At 41.7% G+C, this 19432-nt stretch overlaps 1 protein-coding gene and 1 long non-coding RNA gene across 4 annotated transcripts; one reads left to right on the top strand and one right to left on the bottom strand.

Annotated features, from left to right (window-relative positions):
* Positions 1-1155: 1155 nt before the first annotated feature.
* On the bottom strand, positions 1156-12018 carry LOC137802133 (smoothelin-like protein 2). Of its 2 annotated transcripts, XM_068599729.1 has the most exons (14): positions 11911-12018; positions 10904-11771; positions 7010-7070; positions 6833-6934; positions 5831-5920; positions 5601-5744; positions 4613-4813; positions 4352-4501; positions 4162-4224; positions 3981-4038; positions 3716-3841; positions 3516-3630; positions 2608-2759; positions 1156-1793 (listed from the first exon to the last, which is right to left on the bottom strand). In XM_068599729.1, exons 2-14 carry the CDS (start codon positions 11435-11437, stop codon positions 1667-1669), a joined length of 1923 nt encoding a protein of 640 aa, XP_068455830.1. In that variant the 5' UTR covers positions 11438-11771; positions 11911-12018; the 3' UTR covers positions 1156-1666. The 2 variants fall into 2 exon arrangements, with proteins under 2 accessions (XP_068455830.1, XP_068455832.1); XM_068599731.1 differs by lacking the exon at positions 6833-6934.
* A 131-nt stretch (positions 12019-12149) lies between these two features.
* On the top strand, positions 12150-13702 carry LOC137802135 (uncharacterized). 2 transcript variants are annotated; one of them, XR_011079950.1, is made up of 3 exons: positions 12165-12235; positions 12631-12692; positions 12782-13702. It is a non-coding gene; the product is annotated as an uncharacterized lncRNA (long non-coding RNA). The 2 variants fall into 2 exon arrangements; XR_011079949.1 differs by lacking the exon at positions 12631-12692 and having other exon boundaries at positions 12150-12235.
* The last annotated feature ends 5730 nt before the right edge of the window (positions 13703-19432 follow it).

Here is a 19432-nt window from a genome sequence, read left to right as displayed (position 1 = left end):
AATGGGAAGCGCTGCGTTCACGCCCCTAAAAAACACTGTTGATACGATACAACGACTATACATCTTGTAATATTACATCTCTTTATACCGCTGCCAATGTTTATTGAGCATATTTTTAATTCCATAGTTTACCCACAAATTATAGTATATAATCCACAGTAACGTGGTAGTTCAAAGCAAATGTTTGAATTGCTCTCAGTAAATGGTAGAATCACTTTGAGACCATGAACGCACCATAATATAACTTTTCTGCAGATTCTTTTGTTGTTGCTCCTAATCACCTTTTAAACAGTTCAAAAACACTCATTTTGTGAGTTTAACGTGATTTTTTGTTTAAAAGTATAGCAAACATTGCAGTCAAACACAAACCTTTTTTTCAAAGTTGTGATCTCAAATTGACTTGTGAGACTGTCAAACCAAAAGTTTAAAGTGAAGTTTACAACCGATGTTAACAATATTACAATATAGTAACACACCTGCAAATATTTAACCTGGAAGTTAGTGCCCCCCCCCGCCCTCCATATTTAATCTCTCTCTCTCTCTCTCTCTCTCTCTCTCTCTCTCTCTCTCTCTCTCTCTCTCTCTCTCTAATCTTACACGTGCGTGGAGGATATTGACATGGTTCAAATTAAGATTTGTTAAGTAAAAGAAATAATGAACGTATATAATAAAAAAGTGGTCTACTGCACTACACGTAGTCTACCACTAGAGGGCAACAAACACTGTCATAAAGTATGTTTGCAGGAAACGTCTAAATTAAAAAAATAATATAATATATTTATAATGCATTACAAGTGATTATAATGCATTATAAAAAAGATTATAATGCACTACAACAATGGGAATTATAAGACACTAATTTCCTTGAAAAAAGCAAATGCATATGTCAGTGTATAACCAGCAATTCAGAAGTATTATGATAAGTGACCTTGTGCTTTATAATGTGTTTTGTTTACTGTTATAAAGCATTATAGATATTCATGAGTTAATATAATCAAGCAGAATGAGCAAAATATCATACATTATAAGTTTTTAATGAATTATAGATACAAACATCATAGAAAGTGCTATTAAAATTACCTGCAATCATTCGTGCCATATCATATATTATCTCTGGCATCGTCCATTCACAGGGTTACAATTACACTCACCCTCTTGACCTCAATAGTCTTTAATAGTCACGTTTGCCACAATGATTTAAAAACTCCACACTAAAAATGAAAATGATTAGAAAATTGCTTTATTTCTCCACATTGAAAGACTCAGCAAGACTCCAAAGTACTATTACTGGAGCATCTCTGCGCTGGTTCATAACTCTTTGCTCATGTTGCCGAAAACTGATTGGTCAACAGCAAAACAACAGTTTAAAAAAAGTGTTCATCTTCCCTTCTTTGATGCAGCTTTGAAATGCCTGTTAAGAATCAGTGTCAGTCAACCACAAATAAATCTAACGGGAATGGGGGGAAACTGGTGAAGGCACACATACAGTATAAAACTAATTTAGCAGAGAAAAACATGTGTCTGACACTAAAGTCTGTGTTTATGTGATTCAAACAAAAGTGGTTCTCCATTAGTGTGCCTGGCAAGAGGCCAATTTTGGGCTCATTCAAAGTGTTCATGACACACAGTGGTTACTAACATCGAGACTGACCACTCTGATACAGAGTTACTCAAACGGCTTCAGGTGGTTGTAGAGGGACTGGACGTATGTAAACACGCACATGGGGTCCGGCTTGTCCCCCATCATCATCATGTCGTCCACCTCGATCAGACGGAGGCAGTCTGCCTGCTTCCTGGAAACGTAGGAGTACAGACGTATTTAAAATATAAAGAAGTGCAACAGATCTCCTGAACGAAACACAAATGCTGATATACAGTTGCAGTCGTTTAAAGCACATCCAAACGCGTGCGCTCCAGCTGAGACGCTCTCTGTCAGTGGTCGTAAAGCAAAGGTTTGACTTCTTGGGAAAGTTGCTTATTTGCCTTCTGGTAGCGAATGAGATGATGAATTTGATACCCTCGCTTTACTAGAATATTAGCTTAGCTTAGCACAGTGACTGGAAACAGGTGGGAACAGCTAGCATTGCGCTGTGCATGGGGAACACGATCCCAAATATCTTTTTTTAATCTGTACAATAACTGAAGCTAAAACATGACAATGTTGGTTATGTGCCTGCGTTCTGTGCCTGGCCAGAATGTTGCTAAATATATATATATATTTTTTTTTTTTACAGTTTTAATAACTATTGAAGACAACTAACTTTTTTTTTTTACTCTTACAAACAAAGTTGAATCTAATAGCATTAAAACACAACTTTACTTCATTTTATTCCCTCAGGAAGGTGTTGATACGCTCTTCCAAATTCCTGTTAGAATTAGGGAAAATGCTCCATAAGTACTTAGCATTTACACACCATTCAGCAAAATATACAAAGTCTTTTCTTGAATGTAAATTTTGGCCGTGCCGTACTGTCCTACAGACAAACATTTGCATCTGTCTGATTCAATGTTGAATTTTTCATGTGAACTGTGGTACCTTTAAAAAAAATATATTAAACATACGCTCACTCACTCACAGCCTCACACGGTCAAGCTGAGTCGGCTTACTCTGCGGTGGAGAAGGCCAGCTGGAGGTTGTGTTTGCGGTTTGCAGCTTCCAGCGTGTTGTAGTCAAAGTCCAGAGGGAAGAACGAGTGAACCAGAGCACAGAAAGCCATCCCGTCACTCCAGCTGGACGAGAAGTTCTGGATGTCTATGTTCTGAAAGAAAGATGATGACGTCATCTCGTTAAACCCTTCATGTATTTTATTTTCATTCAGTTCTTGAGTCACACTTAAATGGCAATTTATTGTCAAAATATCAGTCTGGTGTGAGATTACAGGGGAATCGTCTTTAAGGTAATTCATCATCTTTTGGTGTTTTGGCTCATTTGCTCTTATTTTGATATTCCTATTCTAACTAGCAAACAAATTGTGCAAATGTTCATTTCATCTGACAATAACAATCTGGTGATGAGGATCATGTTTAACAATAAATAAAGTTGCAAGGCAATTGACAGAAGCAGATGTTTTCAAAGTCAAAAAGTGAATTTTAAACCTTGCCTTTGGAGCCAAAATGGACGAGAAGTCTATAAAGTACTCTGAAAAATAAAAATAATCGACATGTCTGTGACTCCTGGGCAACTCCAACCGGACAATGAAGATCATGTGAGATGATGAAAAGCTATAAAACTGCTACTAAATGGACCTCAACTTTGAAGAATTGTGACAAAAGGGCTTCTAAGAATGTGCACACAGTATTAAATAATTGATTGAGGGACATTTTAAATGCAGTTTAAAAAAGATTGGGGTCATTTTTATCGCCTCTCAACAGCTTTCAAGATGGTGACGGCTGAGCCAGCAGCTCGCAGCTAACAGTGCTAACACTGCAAACTACGGCAAGCCAGAAGGACTCGCTCACATGCACGAACCAGAAGCTCTGAATATTGTATTTTGCACCTTTGATGAAAGACATACCTGATAGCCAATGGTTTTGGAGCGGCACCACTCCAGGAGAATCTGTTTTATACCACTGGCACTGGAAACTCCAAAACTCTGAGAGCGCTTCAGTTTAGGTTTGGAATCCTTTGCTCTACTCAACAGAAATGCAAATATGACGACATGTCATTGATTGTTATGAATGAGGATGATGTTCAAAGTATTCTAAATTCCCTCACTTGATAGGCTCTGAGTTCATCCTCTCAAAGAGGGCCCTCTTGGCCTGCGCCCCGTTGGAGCGCGGCAGCGTTTGTGATTTCATCACATCCTGCTTGAACTCAACCCCGCCGGCCTTGCTCACCTTCCTTTGGAGAAACAGCGGACAGCAGACATGATTACATCTCGACTAAATCTGCCACCAGGCTCTAAATGTACAAAACACCCATATCCATCGACAGTAGGTGTGTTTCATGTCACAAAACACACGTCATGGTTATGACTTACTTGTCCAAATTTGGTGAGAAACCAGATTTTATTATTGATTTGGATGGAAGCAATTTTTCTGCAAAAGCAGAAAATCAGAGTGAACAAGAGAGCATGAGCTAGATTAAATAGAGACAGACAAAAATTGATTGTAATACTTGCACATACTGTTATAAACATGACTGATGATTCTATATTTTACCTGCAGGCTGTGGGAAGCTCACACTTCTCTTCAGACTGGGACTGGGTGTCTTGAGAACTGGCACTGAATACGTGAGTTGAGACAAAAGGGCAAAAGTGGAGAATTTTTAAATAATATGTCAACTGAAAACAAGCATAATACCCAGGACTTTTATCGAGAGACAGATCCTCGTATCTCTGGTTGAACTCACCTCGCTTAAAGGGATACTCCCCAGGTTTTACTGCCGCGTCCTGTGATGCTAAAAGACTCGAGGACGGCCCTGTGGCAGCCGGCGATGAAGACTCCGTGTTGGGTTTGCTCATCGCAGAAAGAGGCAAGTATGGCTTGGGTTCAGGGACGTCTAAAGAATAGCCATTTCCCAAAAATCATTAAGACCTGCTTTGATGTTCCTTTTGGATATTTTAGGATATTCGAGCAGAAAAACAAACCAATATAGTAGCGGCGTGCTCACCACGTCTCAGTAGATAGTCGCCTCGCTTTAGCGTCGGGGATTCTGGGACAGCAGGATTGGGTGCAGAAGGTCTGGATGCAACAGACGTCTCAGAGCTGATTTTAGTCACAGCTGTAGGAGGATGATGGACCAAAGTCTGAGATGCAGAGCCTGACTGCTCCTGGGATCCCTGGGACCGAAGCTCCTTTGTTAGAGACACACCTGCACATGTGAAGATGGAATGGAACAATAAGTGGAAAGAAAAAAGGAGTAAATGGAGTGAAAGGTTCAAAAAGAAAATACCCAAGCAAAGGTCCTTAATTCAAAATGTCATTTTAAACTAAATATACTTAAAGTATCAAAAGTAAAATGACTCATTATGAAGGCTCCTTCAAAAATGGTATTCTATATTATAGAGTATTTTAGTTTGCCAGTGTGGAGCCAGCATCACATACATTGTATACCAGTGGGTAGATTACTACATTGCATAATTTCATGGAATTCACAACATGTTTCTGTGTGTATAATAACTTTATGTGTCAAATAAATCTAGTGGAGTAAAACGTGTAATATTTCCAGAGAGACCCCAAACAACTACAAAGAAAACAAAAGAACTACAAAGAGAAACAGAACAACTACAAAGAGACACAAAACGATCGCAAAGAGATACAAAAACACCACAAAGAGACACAAAACTACCACAAAGAGACGCAAAACAGCATCAAAGAGTCTTGGTTTTGTAGAAAGGATGGTGGGACCTTTTGCATGTCTGTACCCTGAGAACGATTAACTGATAATCCATCCATGAGTAGCAGGAAATGTACAATAGCTACATTCTACCACTACCTAATGGGTTGCACATCTATATTATTTACTAATGTGCACACAGTAAATACGGCCCGATACTTTTGAGGATCAAATCTTATGAATATACACTAAAAGTCTGTGCGGACATGAAACAAAAGAGCCACTTGCTGGCCTCTTACAGAAGAGCATCGCTCTGCTTCACCTGTTGGAGCCTCTGCTGGAGAATGACCCGCTGCTTTCAGCACCAGTGCTGGAGACTGGGTAGGTTTGGTGGCGACCAGACCGTCTGGACTGGGTTTGGTTATCATGGCAGTGACAGGAAGATGGGGCTTGAGTCCATCAGTGTCTGAAAAAGAGAGATTTTTAAGTGACGGGTTTGGTTGGACTGGGAAAGCAGATTCGGACAGAAACAGGAAGATGGTTCGCTCTCACCAGATGTAGCAGGAGACTCTGCTTTTGTCGCGATGGGCGCTGAGGCCGGAGACTGTGGGACAGCTGGAGCGTCACCGCTGGGCTTCAGCGCTGCAGAGAGGGGATTGTGGGGTTAAGTCAGAAGACCTGATTCTTTCTTGGTGTATTCAAAATGTAATTCTCCCTCGGCCCATGTCACTACTGTCCGCCATGTTTCATTAAAATCAGGACAGTAGTTTATATTTAATATTAATGATGAATAAACAAACCGTTAATATATCACCTCCTTGGCACAATATATTTAAATAAATCACTGCAGCCTATAGGAGTGAACTATAGCAATTGTTTGTAATAAAAATAGTAACACACGGCAATAAAGTATCCATGTGATGAATTAGAGGTTATCATTTTTAAGTTTACCGGGAATATCATTCTGCAGAAAAAAACTGAACACTCATTTTAATTTGACGATTCAGGAACACCGTTTTGGACATACTGTTGTCTCCTTTTATCTGCAACAGCGCCCCCTAGTGGAGCTTCAAGGTGCTCTCACACCTACAGTTCAGCACCAGTTTAAATTTGGTTCAGTGAGCGTTCACACTGTGCTTTGGTGCAGGTCCGAGAAATATTGGAGCTCCGTTGTGTTGCTAAATAATGTGAACACTTCAGTGTTTGTGTGTGTGTGTGTGTGTGTGTGTGTGTGTGTGACCGGCAGCAACGGTGTTCCCGTTGAGAGCTTTCGCCTCCTCATTTGGGTCCGTGACATTTTTCACACCATTTTTATCGCTGCCTGTCTCAATGTTGATCCTCGTTTTGGTTCACGTCCTATTTTTAGATCGGCCCGCATTCACAGCTAAAAGTGAACCGAACTCCGGTGAACTTGAACCGAGAGAGCCTTGTGTCAGGGCCGGCCACCAGTTAAAAAATGAAACAAAAAGCTCGGATGAAAGCACCAAAATGAATCAACAAAAACAAGCATGCAATGTCGTGTGAACTTTATAACATGTCCATGGATCCACAAACCGGACATGGCGGGGGTTCCCAAGCTGCACTTAGGAGAGAGAGTTACGGCAGAGGACTCTGCGCTTGGTTTTATGATGGTGCTGAGAGGTTGATGGGAGATTTCTAAAGAGACATAAACACACATGAGGTGAGGCTTGTCGGGTTAAATGCGTAGAAGTTGTGAGATTATCCACCTACCTGGGTTCCCATTCTCTTGTGCAATCGCGGCAACATTTTTCTCTCCTTTTGCATCAGTGCCCTGTTCAGTAAAGACAAGACGTACAAAGCATGCAATCATATTATATTTAATAACTGAGTTAATGGATGATGGGTGGCACCGACATCCTCCACCTATGTAGAAGAGGATCTTTTATGAACAGCCTTGTAGGGATCCAAACATACGGTGTATGTTTTGAATGTATTCCTGGCAAAATCACATTTTTGTCATTTTAATTAGAGTCAATGAGAGTTTTATCATTGAGCCATGGGAGGTGGTTTCCTCCTCCACAATGCTTTGTGGTGCTTCTGATAGCAATTACGCTTAACTTTCACATTTAAAAAGGAGGGTATTGTGGAAAAACAACAACTGTCTAGTGTTAAATATTAAAGGGTGTATATTGCAGCGATGTTTAATTGATTAAAGTGCTTTATTGATAGTAAGGTGTTCCTCGTTGTTTTAATACGTTAAAACAATCTTAAAAAATGCTTCTTGGTGTCACGTCACAGCAAGAATCGTCTTGTTATATTTACTAAAGTCAAAACATGTTCTGGTTTAGGCTCAGAATCAGTTTTATCTGTACTGTTCAATCGCCTCTGTTTCATGTGTTCACATTTACCGGCCTTGGTAATGACATTTAAATAAATAGGACTAATAATCTACTGTGTTTATTTGTTTTTTTTAAAAAAAAGACCGGTAAAACACGAGGAACGCAATTGAAGAATTGCACAAGGAATCCTGTTTCCTTGGCCGGCCATTATCTCAGCACGAGATATGCAAGACGCGACACTCGCTGTGTCTTTTTATACATTTGTCGTGGCAACATCACTCATTGAATGGCTCACAGCAAACAAACACAGATGGTTCTTTTTGTCTGTCAGACTGCTGTGGAGCTAAAATTAATTTTAGGCCTTTATCCTCCGTGGTAAATCTGTCTGTGTGTGAGTGCCTGTGTACACGCTCCGTTCTCTAAATCTAACGTGGGATCTTCAGCTGTTAACAGCTGAAAGCTTCTCCTTAAATGACAGCTGAGGCCAACAAACCCGTGTTCCTACTGAGAAGCTATTTTGGATTTTGCAATCAGTCCTTTTGAGAGAGTTTCCGCTGCACTCTTCTTACGTCCCAAAATAGCCCCAAATGGATGCTTTGGAAATCGGGGAGTTGGCATGGGCCATTCAAGTGTATCGGCCTGGAGCTTGGCCTGCATTTGCCCCTTTCCCTCCCCGCCCCCCAACCCCTCTGCCTTTTGTTTTCCAGAGGCACGCAGTGGTCTGGCAGCCACGCAATGAAGCCATTTCAGCCGGGCCCGTCAACTGGTCGTCAGGAGGATTAGCGCCGCGGTGATCCCCGCGCTTCACAATAGCTCCCGTAGGATGTCACAGCGTGACTCGGTCTGACCCCATAAATCTGTTCAACCTCTGGCTGGGTTTACCGCCGTATCACTTTGGATTCTTCGTAGAAACATGCAAACAATCCTTGGTAGGCTACTGATGAACGCACAAAGATACATGTTTGTTTGTCTTTAAAAAAAATGTTATCATCATTGATGAATGATCTGGAAGACAGAGGAATGACGCATAACCCGTTTCACCTTTCCACCTGCATTTCATTCATTCTAACCACTTTTTAACACTAAAATCACATTTAGATACTACAAACAGCGCAATAAGATATTTAAATAATCCACGTTTGGTACCTCTTATAATTTTATGAACAATAGATTAAATGATGACTTGCATGTTGGAGATGTTGCTGCTGTTCCTCTCAAATGTACGAAGCATTTTAGCTCCTTTAAGTTTATTGTTTTGATTTTACGCCGCACAACTTTACCGTTTGATTCAGTCTTACGGTTCTCCTCCAATTATATATATTAAAAAAAACCTCTACTCTACCAATCCAGCACCAAATGGCAGACAGACAAGAGCAAAAACTGAGTTTATATTGGACGTTGAACACAGGTGCTTACTAGATGTGTATCTGTCTGCTCACACTTTCACCAACACAACTTTATATAACAACTTTACACAATAACATGGAGTCTCTGCAGATTGTTTGGAGAACTATAGGTCATTAGTGGTGTGTCTCGCTATCGGCTTCAGCTCGCTGGCAACATGAGACAAGACCAAATTGGGATAATGGTGCCGACCTTTTCACCCGCTGTGTTGAAGTGGGCGCAGTCCTCGGAAAGTTACAGAAATTATTGGAGACCCCCCTCCCAACCCACCCTCCTCGACAGCTTTTACAAATATTAAAGAAAGATGATGTCCAATTTGAAACTGATGAAGCAGAGTATTACGTGATGAATTGGAAGGCTATACTGGTCCTGGTACTGAGATGGGGTTTGAATGGTACGTCAGATGGACGGGCTGACGGGTTGTAGAAGACCCGGTGATTTCAGCGGACAGGAATGTTGGCATGGTGTGCGTTTTGACAGGACAGCTGTTTGTCCGTCTCATGGTGTGGGCTCAGGGTATTATTGACGGGGACGTAGACGCAAGTCAACTTTCCATCCGGAGATTCGAAACTTGGATTGGCTGGCGTGCAAGATTCCCCAACGATTAGGGAATAGTGATTTATTATACACCTATTTGTGAGCATGGGGGTTACGGGACAACACAATATGTGTACTCCTCCATCATGCATTGTGTGCAGTTCTTGTTCACCAGGTAACGCACTACATCTCTGACTGATCTGACTTCACTTCAAAGGTTTTCAGGGCTGCCGAAGCAGATATCAGCGCCAAAGCTCAGTCCCATATCAAAGACCCCGAAATACTTGTGCCCTTTGGAGGACCTGCTGGTTTAAAACAGATCATGAGCAGAAGAGTTAGTGGGTAAAGGGAGTGGTGCGGTTGTTTTTAAATGGATTTGGCCCAATGTATAGATTAACCCCAGTAATGGTAATTATTTGAATATTCAAGGTTGTAATAATTTGATTGCAATTGAATTAATTGGCCGGTGATGCAGCGCCTATGCAGCAGTTACCGCCACTCAAAAATGTGTGAAACTGAAGTCAGAGGTTAAGTATATGTGTTTTTCATGGATCAGGAAAGCTCACATCATGAGTAGGTCTGAGCATTTGAGGGATTATTTCCTTCACACACATGGGAAATGGTTTTCCGTTCACCATAAATGATTTAGTTGCTGACAATCATGTTCTTCGTGTTGGAAAATGTACGGTGTTTCGGGTTTGGTGATCTTTTGTGACATTTTGAGGACTCGTACCTGACAAAGGCAAAACTTTGTGACGGGAGAGTTTTGACGAGCGCAATTAACTCGGGAATGGAAGATGGACAGGTTTATTTTAGAAAGCTGCTGAGGCTGTAGAGTCGGTGCAGTAAAATGGGGTTGATTTTCGACATACAGCGTAGAAAAAAAAGAAAACGAAGAGGTAATCTTTCTTGTGGCCTCTGCGATGTAAACGGGGGCAACGTAGAGAGGGCTGCTGTCATCGTGAGAACTTTCTAGAGTTATACAGTTTGGTCTGGTAATGTTATAAACCACTGCGCTAGGATACGCCTTCAAACTCACAGATCTCTTACTCAAACTGGACTTCTTGGAGAGTTGTAATTCAGTGTCTCCCCTTTTCTCAAGGAGAACACAGCAGTTAATGTATCGAGAACAGACCACCACGGTCCAGTGTCTAATGATATTGGTGATCTAGATTCCTATAAGTGATCCATCACCCAATCCATGTTGGTAGAAAGAAGACAGAGAGAGGTCTCCCCGAGCTCTTCACAGGTGCATCATGTTTTGGTGACCAGGCTCATTGACCCCCGCCTACACCTCTTCATCACCCACTCGTCATTCCTCTCTTTGTCGTAATAGCCTTTCTTCTGTAAATTGCATGATCTGTAGAATAACTTGAGTACTCACGGTATTTTCAGCTTGTCTCTTTGCTCTCCATGGAGGAGGAGCTGGGGTGTTGCTTGGAGCAGCAGCAGCAGCAGCAGCAGCAGCAGCAGCAGCGTGGCTTGATCCTCCACTTGACCCTGATGTTTCAGAGTATGTTGTCGTGGACTGACTTGACCGGCTGTGCTCTGATCTTCCGGAGTAAACCGGGCCCCTCCGCTCTCCTCCCGATGGCCCATTGTCGATACTGTCCTCCACGTTCTTCCCCTTCACTTCGGCAGCACTCCTCTCGATGTTCGCCCCGTAGAGGCCCTCCACCACGCGGCCGAGGGCCTCCATCTTGGACCTGAGCTGCAGGTTCTCCTCCTGCAGCCGGGCCACGGCCTCGGCCAAGGGTCCGTTGGAAATGCACAGGCCCTCGATCCTCTGCTCGATGCGCTGCTTGAAAGCACTTACGTCCACGTGCACCTCCCTTACGGCGGCTTGCAAAGTGGCCCTGAACTGAACCAGAGCCTCGCTCACCATGACCTCCTGAACACCCTCTGTGGCTCCTTCCATGGCTTCTTCAGTGACCCTCACCACCCCTGAGATTCTAGTCAGATGAGTAATGGGGTGGTCGGTTCAAAGCTCAGAAACCAAACCTTCAGTCTCAATAGTCTTGTTTTTCTTCTCACTTCTCTGATTCACGTCCTCAAAATGAAATTTTTCAAATCGATTCCAGTTCCTTCCTTTAAAGATACCGGCTGTGTTCCATGCCAATCTCTCAGTTGGGTTGGAGACGCAAAGCTGTTTTTAAAGGAGGACTCGGTGCAGGGAGCAAGCCGTTAAAGTCCCATCAAGCTCCATGGAGGACTTCTCTCGATGTGCGTATTCTCTCGCGCTCTCCTCTCATCTGGTCAAAGCAAGAGCGGTTGTTATTTATAAGTTGTGGAAAACTCACGCACAATGTCATCTTGGGAAATGAGATTACGTACTGCACGGCCAGATCAGGTTCTCAGTGCAGGCAAGAGCTGAGTAATGATCAAACTAACCTTTCGGAGGGAACCAGTTGAAGTGTCAGACGGCCGATGGTGCATCGACTATTTGTTTCCTCGATGTTTACCCCTGCTGCCCCGGGCCAGTGTGTTGACTAAGCTATCTCTGTCTCTTAAGCCCGGGAGCAACAGGTTTGCCTCTGTATTTTTGGACATAAAGGGGGCAGGAAAAGATCAAATAGGGGGAGGAGCCAGGAGTATTCAAAAGCTTTCGGCTCTTTGCTGCTGATAAAACTGTGTTACTAGATTGAGTGACTTTCTTACGGGTCAATTTCAAGACATGGAACATTTATTCTGATGAGCCAGCATGTGACACAGGAAGGTGAGCGAAATCTGATTGCCGTGTTGGATCACATGTTGTCTGGTGTAGACAGCCCACACTAACTCACTGGGTTGTCTTACTTCATAGTTTGTGGGTTGTCGTCACTCCGCAGATACCCAAATGTATGTGCAGAGAGACTCAGTTTTTATATGTCCCCTTTTAATCTAAAATAAATATTCAAATATAATAGTAATATACTTGTCTGTGTTTATAGTCCCTTTCTTTACACACGTATTGCAAAATTGGCAAATGAAATGTCTTAATTTTTTTGTGTTTTGTCCATTTCTTTGCAATTTGCGTTGCATTGAGATCTCTTGGCCACTGAACATTTCACCCAAAAACCTCATCAGCAGCGAATAAAGAGATATGTATTTATATTTATTGTGTTGTCATAGCGGCTCATGAAGCAGAGATCACATTAAGCCTGGCGTCTCAACATTCTGATGCATTTGTCATGGTAATTATTTCCAGGTTGATTTTCCTATGTTGCATTTAAAGAAACGTTGTGCTTTGATGGTGATTATGAAAACATCACTCTACCCACAGATTGAGGCATCGTCAGACATTCAGCTGGAGTGTTGGATAAACCCATCGGAGAAGCAGGATGACCCTTTCACTACGCCACCATCACGTCTCCCCTGAGCTTGAGCCAGCAGTGCCTCTCGGTGGCCACAGCTTTACATTACAGCTCAGAGAAAGCCCTGAAGGCACCACGACCAGGCACAGACACTGAACACACCGTACAAGAAAAGGGGAAGAAGAAAATGTCGATAATCTTTATTTAAGCAGACACAAAATGATGACGGTGGTCTGACGTCTTCTCTAAAAGTTACTTGCTGACAATCATCTTCAAATTCCTTCGTGATGGCCGTCTGGATTTTATTCCCTCTCATCTCAGTCTTTGAAGACACAGTTTGACACCTTGTAAGACGACATACATTGTTTATTGTCTTATCAGCTCCAGTGGGAGCAGCAGATTCAGGTGATGATTCTCTGTAAGTTCATCCATAGCAGCGACCCCTTTTACAATGTCATGTGATATAAAAAATATTGATTACAGCCGCTTTACGTTTAAAATGAAATGGAACAGATGAGACAAACTAGCGTCCCTCCACACGATCGAAATGGGCCAATGTGAACACAATGTCAGGGGAAATGAAAGTGAGTATGTAAGATTTTAAGTTTTCGGTGGCTTTAAAATAAGAACAAAAATAGATGTTGATGGTGTGCGGATTACAAGACAAGGAAAACAAAACAGAGGCTAGTTCAAAACAGTCTATCAAATCAAATTTATTGAATTTTAAAGGGGTGCTCTGAATTCACAAGTTCCAGCTACAGTACATAACTCCTCTCACATCAATTGTTTTAAGCTATTTTGTAAAACAGTCAAGTCTGTTTTCAGATTTCAGAAATTTCCTCCAAAAAGTTCATGCTACAAAAAAAAAAAAAAAAAAATGAAGACAGATGCATCAAATCTGATATGTATGAAATAGAATGCTATCAAAAATAATGTGAGGCAGGAAGTGTTAAAGGTTGTGACGGTGCTGCGTTTAAGTCAGACGCACACCCGACGGCAAACCAGTGAGCGACACGGACAGCAGGTCAAGATTTAAATCTCCAAAACATACACATCCACTACAATGACAGATGAAAGGTCTAAAACAACAGAAACACAGCAAACCTATTCACAATATATTTATGCTTTTAAAAAGGGGTTCAACCTCAAATGTCCGTTGAGAAAAAAAACAAAAAAACACCAATGTGGGATTTGCTTGATCATTTGAAAATATAGATAGCGTATAGATAGTATCAGCCTTCATTTCATCAGAATCAAAAAAGGACATGTTTTATTCTCATCCTCGCAGTAAATGCATTGCAATCAACCAGATAATATATAATGAATGATATGACTTTATAAAAACAAAAACGTTTACTTCGGAATTCCAGTGAACACCAAAACTGAGTGAAACAGAAATTCTGCTTCAGGATATGATGATAATAAAAAAGGTGATAAATACAGCCGCAACCTGTAAACACCACTGAAATTTGGTTCACGGTCTCCACAGATCACAATCCGTCCCAGTAGCACAGTTTATTTATTTGAATTTGTTTTGCAGTGCTTAGGAATCAAAGCTCATCGGAAATCTCTACGATAAAATGTCTCAAAGTCAATTTGTGTGCAGTTCACCGGCCTAACGCCGCATTCACGTCATATCAGAAGAAATCAAACGACTAAATGTTGTTGCTGTACATCTTTAAAAGACACCACTTTAGACGATGGGGGGACTACTGATCTCTGCTGTATTTTGCAACAGACGACAAACCCTGCAAACATTAGATGTTCAGACGAAGTAAAGACATAAATCAGGTGAAAAGGATTGGCAAGAAAGATGGCCGACCACACAATAGACCCGCGGACAATTGAGGTAGCGGGGACTTTTTTCTCTGTTCCACTGGACTCTTTCACACATGAATTCACCGCTTTGTCGTGGAGGAGTGACATGTGCTTCTACGGGTTACCATCATGGTTGTAATTGTTGTCAAACTAGGTAAGAGATGGCTTAAAACTCCAGGTGAAAAAAAGCATTTTTGGCTCATTTTTGTCCCAGAGGCTGCTATCAGGTTGATGCTGTGTAGTCTGATCCCAGCAGAGTACGATGTAAAGGTTACTCTCCATCCAATATGACATCGACGTGGCATTGGAACCACAATTATTAAACCTATTTTACCCTTAAAATCTTCTGCCTTGAGCCAAAAATCCTCTGTCTTTAGCAAGTCATCCCAACCATCCATAGAAACTCCAAACTTCACACCGCTAAGCACTATTCGTTTGTTATTTTTTTTGTATGATTTTGGAAGGAAAATGACAAAGGAATTACGTGTGAATTAAGTGTTGACCTCACTGATGGGAACACAGACAACATTCACACTTGGATGCAATGAAGCGCTCATTACGTTTTAGACCAATAATGGTAAAATCTTGTTGTTTTTTTTTACGTCACAGCATTGATGGCTACAACTCCGAGCCGTGAAGAGAGCCAAAGTCTTGTTCCTTAAGGTTTCATCTCATAACCAATTTAATTAATCTGCATTTCTGTGTCAGACACAGTAGCGCAGTCAAAACCTTTAGCATGGAGCCTGCAATCACTTGTCATTATATGCAATTCTGTGTCTCACTCAACACATTAAGCGTTCAAAACGATAAATTGTTAGCATGTAGTCTGACCTTCAATGAGCCATAGTCACTCAAAATAAAGTTAGCAATAGGCTAAAGTGCGCTTAAGTGTTAGCTTCAAGGCTACAATAACTTAATCGTGTGAGATGACTCAACATAAATTAGGCGTTAGCTTGGAGTTTGTCATGGCTCAGTAATGTGAGATAAAGCGTTAGCATGGACTCTATGACATGGATGCTAAATCATTAGCATGGAGTGAACTCTCAAGACTTGTGCTAAAGTTTCAGTCAACCAAAAATGTCAGATTAAGTGTCAGCATGATCTCTACAACATTTTGCAAATATAAAAAAATTAGATATATAAAGTGTTAGCATGTAGTAAAAGATTGCTGAAAATGGTGTTAGCAAGAAGCCGGAAAATGTGCCGCACAGGGTAAGCCTGTGCTAAATAGCTTTAGCATGCCGCAGCAGAGCCATGGCGGTTTGCGCGTTAACCTTGGTGTCCAGGTTCCCGTTCTATCCTTACTTACAAGTAATAGAAAGCCTTTTTTTCCCTCCTTTTTTGTAATGCGAAACATTTTATCAGTACAAATCTTTATGTTGCAGTTAAAGCGGATTTTATTCTAGTGTGTGCGTGAGTGGAGAATAAATTAAAACAACTGTTAAATCTGCAATGAATCCTCAGAGGAAAAACATTCTTCACAAACCCAACTTCCTGGTCACTCTCTGGGACCCAAATGTAGTAGTTATGTTAGTGAGAAGTGGGTCACTTTGCTATTAAGACAAACCATTCACAGCATGTCTGAGTAAAACAACAACAGCGGTAAATGTCTTCACATCTCTACACGTACAGTTAACTGAAGCGCCCGTCAGTCTTTGGTTTACCAACCCTCAGAAGTTGACGTCATCACAAGCAAAGTCAGAAAGCGCAAACACAAAAATATGGAAAAAACAAAATGCTTTAAAATATAATTTAGAAAATAAACGGCATACCATTCTAGTTGTGAATCAGTCAGTTTCATAATCTTACAATAAACCTCTATCTATACACACGCACATCAACAGCTTCATCAAACCCTGAGCGAAGAGGATGAACTTAAGACTTTCGATAATAAGAATCTATCAAGTGACAAAAGAATATCTGTTGTATGTGTATCTCTGCATCCCTCTCATAACTCTTACGGAGGGATTCGCAGGTTTTTAGGATCAGATGCAGTTTATGTGGCAGTGACCCAGGCTCCGAGCGATGGAAATAATGTGGCTTGTCTTCCCGATGAAAGTTAAAAGAACGTAGTAGTCCGGTCAGTGTGATCAGATCAGACCAATTAAATCAGATGTTTTTTTTTGTTTTTATTATTATCAAATATCAGGTATCGGCAAGGCAGTGTCATAAAATGATATGGGTAATATTTTTGCAAGTATAGAAATTACATGTGAATTTTGGACACAGACACTTACAAATATATAATGTCGCTTTCTTAATTGCCATGAGGGACACAATGAAAACAAACTGCTTCAATAAAGAACATGTAAAAAAAAAAAAAAAAGGGAAATTTTGATGACCAAATTTAGGAAATTGTGACAGAAAAAAAGATGGAATGTTATATTTTTTATACTTATTCCATGATTTCAAAGCTTAGCCTCAGAGGCTGTTAAAATGTTAATGCACCTCAAATTTTAAGTCCTCCATTGGTCTGTTTAAAAGTTCCCACAAAGCTCAGTTAAATTGGACCGACATAACCATAACCGTCCGTCAAAATTTGACCGTTTCCATGACCTGTCAAAAGTCCTGGGCAGTTGTAGGAGGTTTAATGAACTTTCCAAAATTTCTAAACATTGATTCTAGCGAACAAATCAAGAGGGGGGCATTTTCTGCAAAGCACAAAGTGACACAACATGCGTTAAGGTTTTTAAAGAGCTGCGACGACGCCTCAAATGGTTTTGTGTCATGATGGTATGAAAGCCGTATCACTGGCTTTTCAACCCGAGATGAAACAGGAATGAAATCCTCCCGAACACAAACCGTCAATAAAGCATTAAAACAACGCTGTGTCAGGGTGAGATCACGGCATGACGATGCGGATGTATGTAGCCGACAATATAGGAGACATGCACATTATTTAATAGGAAACTCCCGCAATGGGCCGACTAATCCCAACTGGCCTTGCTTGTAAATTGCTGAGTGGACAAGCGGATAATCCTGACGACAGATGGCGGCAGAGAGGAGGAGGAGGAGGAGGAGGTGGTGGAGGGGTCGCTCTGCTCTCAGCAACTTTCCATCACTGCAGAGCTCGTCTGCCAAGAGACACAGATGAGTTAAAAGGAGAGCCGGAGCAGAGCACGGTGGGAGGATAGAAGAGGAGACAATGGGCATGAGGAGGAGGTGTCACTCACTTTAGACCTGCAGCTTAAAATCTCAAATAAAAATGGTGGACTGAAGTGACAACCATTGGTTTCAACGACAGTGAACATGGAGATTTCGGATGAAGCGTAACATTGGATGAATGTAAATCTTCCTCGGTGGCTCTGTTACGGCCTTTTTTTACCCCCCCCCATTTGCATCCACTGCTGATGCCTATCTGGAGCCGAGCGGGAGGCCGAGGGTGAACCGGACGGTGGGAGAGTTCGGCGGAAAAAGCAGCACAAAGAACCTGGGATGTCTTCCAGTAAGAAGTGGGCTGGTCAGCAACGGACAAAAGAGGGCCGCACTCTGCTGGGCTGCGGCCAAAACCAGACGAACAAGCCCATCATTCAGCAGCTCGGCTCTCCTTACGCCCTCCTCTCCATCCTCATGCTGCTCGTCAGCAAACAGGCTGTCTGTCTACCGTAAGAGAAGACTCATCACCCCCCCTCCCCCAAAAAACAATGCTGCTTCCCACTGGAGTGGCGACAGAGCAACAAGATCCTGATGATCACAATTGGTCACCAGAAAAAAAGGTCATCCTAAAATTAACTCTTCGTAAAAGTAGGCAATCGTCGTCTTCCTTGAAACGATGTAACTTATGAAAGTTGAATTCCTCAGCAATGAAACCTCACCCTCGCTCATTTCAGCACATCCCCAACTGTCTGGTGTGACCAGTGGCTCGTGGCGGTTGGTGACAAAAAGTTACAGAGACATTGCCGCGTAACTGACATGACCGAGTCAGTTTTACGTCCTCTCTCTCTCTCTCTCGCTTTCTCTCTCTATCTTTCTCTCTCTCTCCACTCGTACTGGCGCCAAGCTGCGTTTCAGCGCCCACGACGATACCCACACTTGGATTCACAGTAACGTAAGCTCGCTTTGAATGCAAAGTGAACGGGAAAAAAATAATAATCATAAAAATGGCGCTCATGACACAAGACCATCTGAGGAAGTAACGTGTGGAGACATTTTTTTTTTTTCTTTTTGAAATTCAAAAATCTTGAGATGAACCGTAGACGTGGAGGAAAGGTAAAGCTGTTTGCGGCCTCTTCAAAAATGGAACTGCCTGCCTTACAGTCAAGGGATCGGGACAACAAAACCCGCGGCGCTCGTTAGCCGCGTCGGTTCTAGCTTTACGATTTTCTTATTAGTTGCATGCAAACTTTTTTTTTCGAAGACAGAGACAGAGACAGAGAGAGAGAGAGAGAGAGAGAGAGAGAGAGAGAGAGAGAGAGAGAGACAGAAAGAGAGAGAGCCCTATCAAGTCAGTATCCAAACAAGAAAACTCAACCAATTCGTCAACTGAGCTGCAGTTGTAAACTTGTTGGTGTATGCTACAAAAATGTTGTTACTTATGATCAATATACACTTTTTTTTCTCATTTTTTTTCAGCATTACATGAATTTAAATTAATCAGAACACGACTGAGGTCAATTTATAAAGACAAGCAACAAAAAAAAAAACGAAAGTGAAATGCAACTCAAGACTATGATTTGTAGTGTGTAGTCCCAGAAGAAATGTACAGCAAAAATAAATGGAATGTCCCAAAAGAATAACAAACTGAGGCGTGGATCAATCCGAAATGACTTTACATTAGTGTTGCACACATGCACCGCAGCCTC

Source organism: Clinocottus analis, unplaced genomic scaffold, assembly GCF_023055335.1.
Source record: "Clinocottus analis isolate CAN_PGR_092001 unplaced genomic scaffold, fCliAna1.0.p SCAF_5, whole genome shotgun sequence".
In the NCBI taxonomy this organism is placed as follows: Eukaryota; Metazoa; Chordata; class Actinopteri; order Perciformes; family Cottidae; genus Clinocottus; species Clinocottus analis.
This window is presented reverse-complemented; position numbering and strand designations above follow the sequence as displayed.

Bases quoted from the DNA above. Each gene is read 5' to 3' on its own strand.
- LOC137802133 (XM_068599729.1), bottom strand. From the start codon at position 11,437: ATGGAAGGAGCCACAGAGGGTGTTCAGGAGGTCATGGTGAGCGAGGCT. The intron at 5,921-6,832 runs GTTTGTGGATCC...CCCTCTCTGCAG, and splicing joins GGGAACCCCCGCCATGTCCG to CGCTGAAGCCCAGCGGTGAC. The intron at 2,760-3,515 runs GTATGTCTTTCA...TCTTTCTTTCAG, and splicing joins CCAAAACCATTGGCTATCAG to AACATAGACATCCAGAACTT.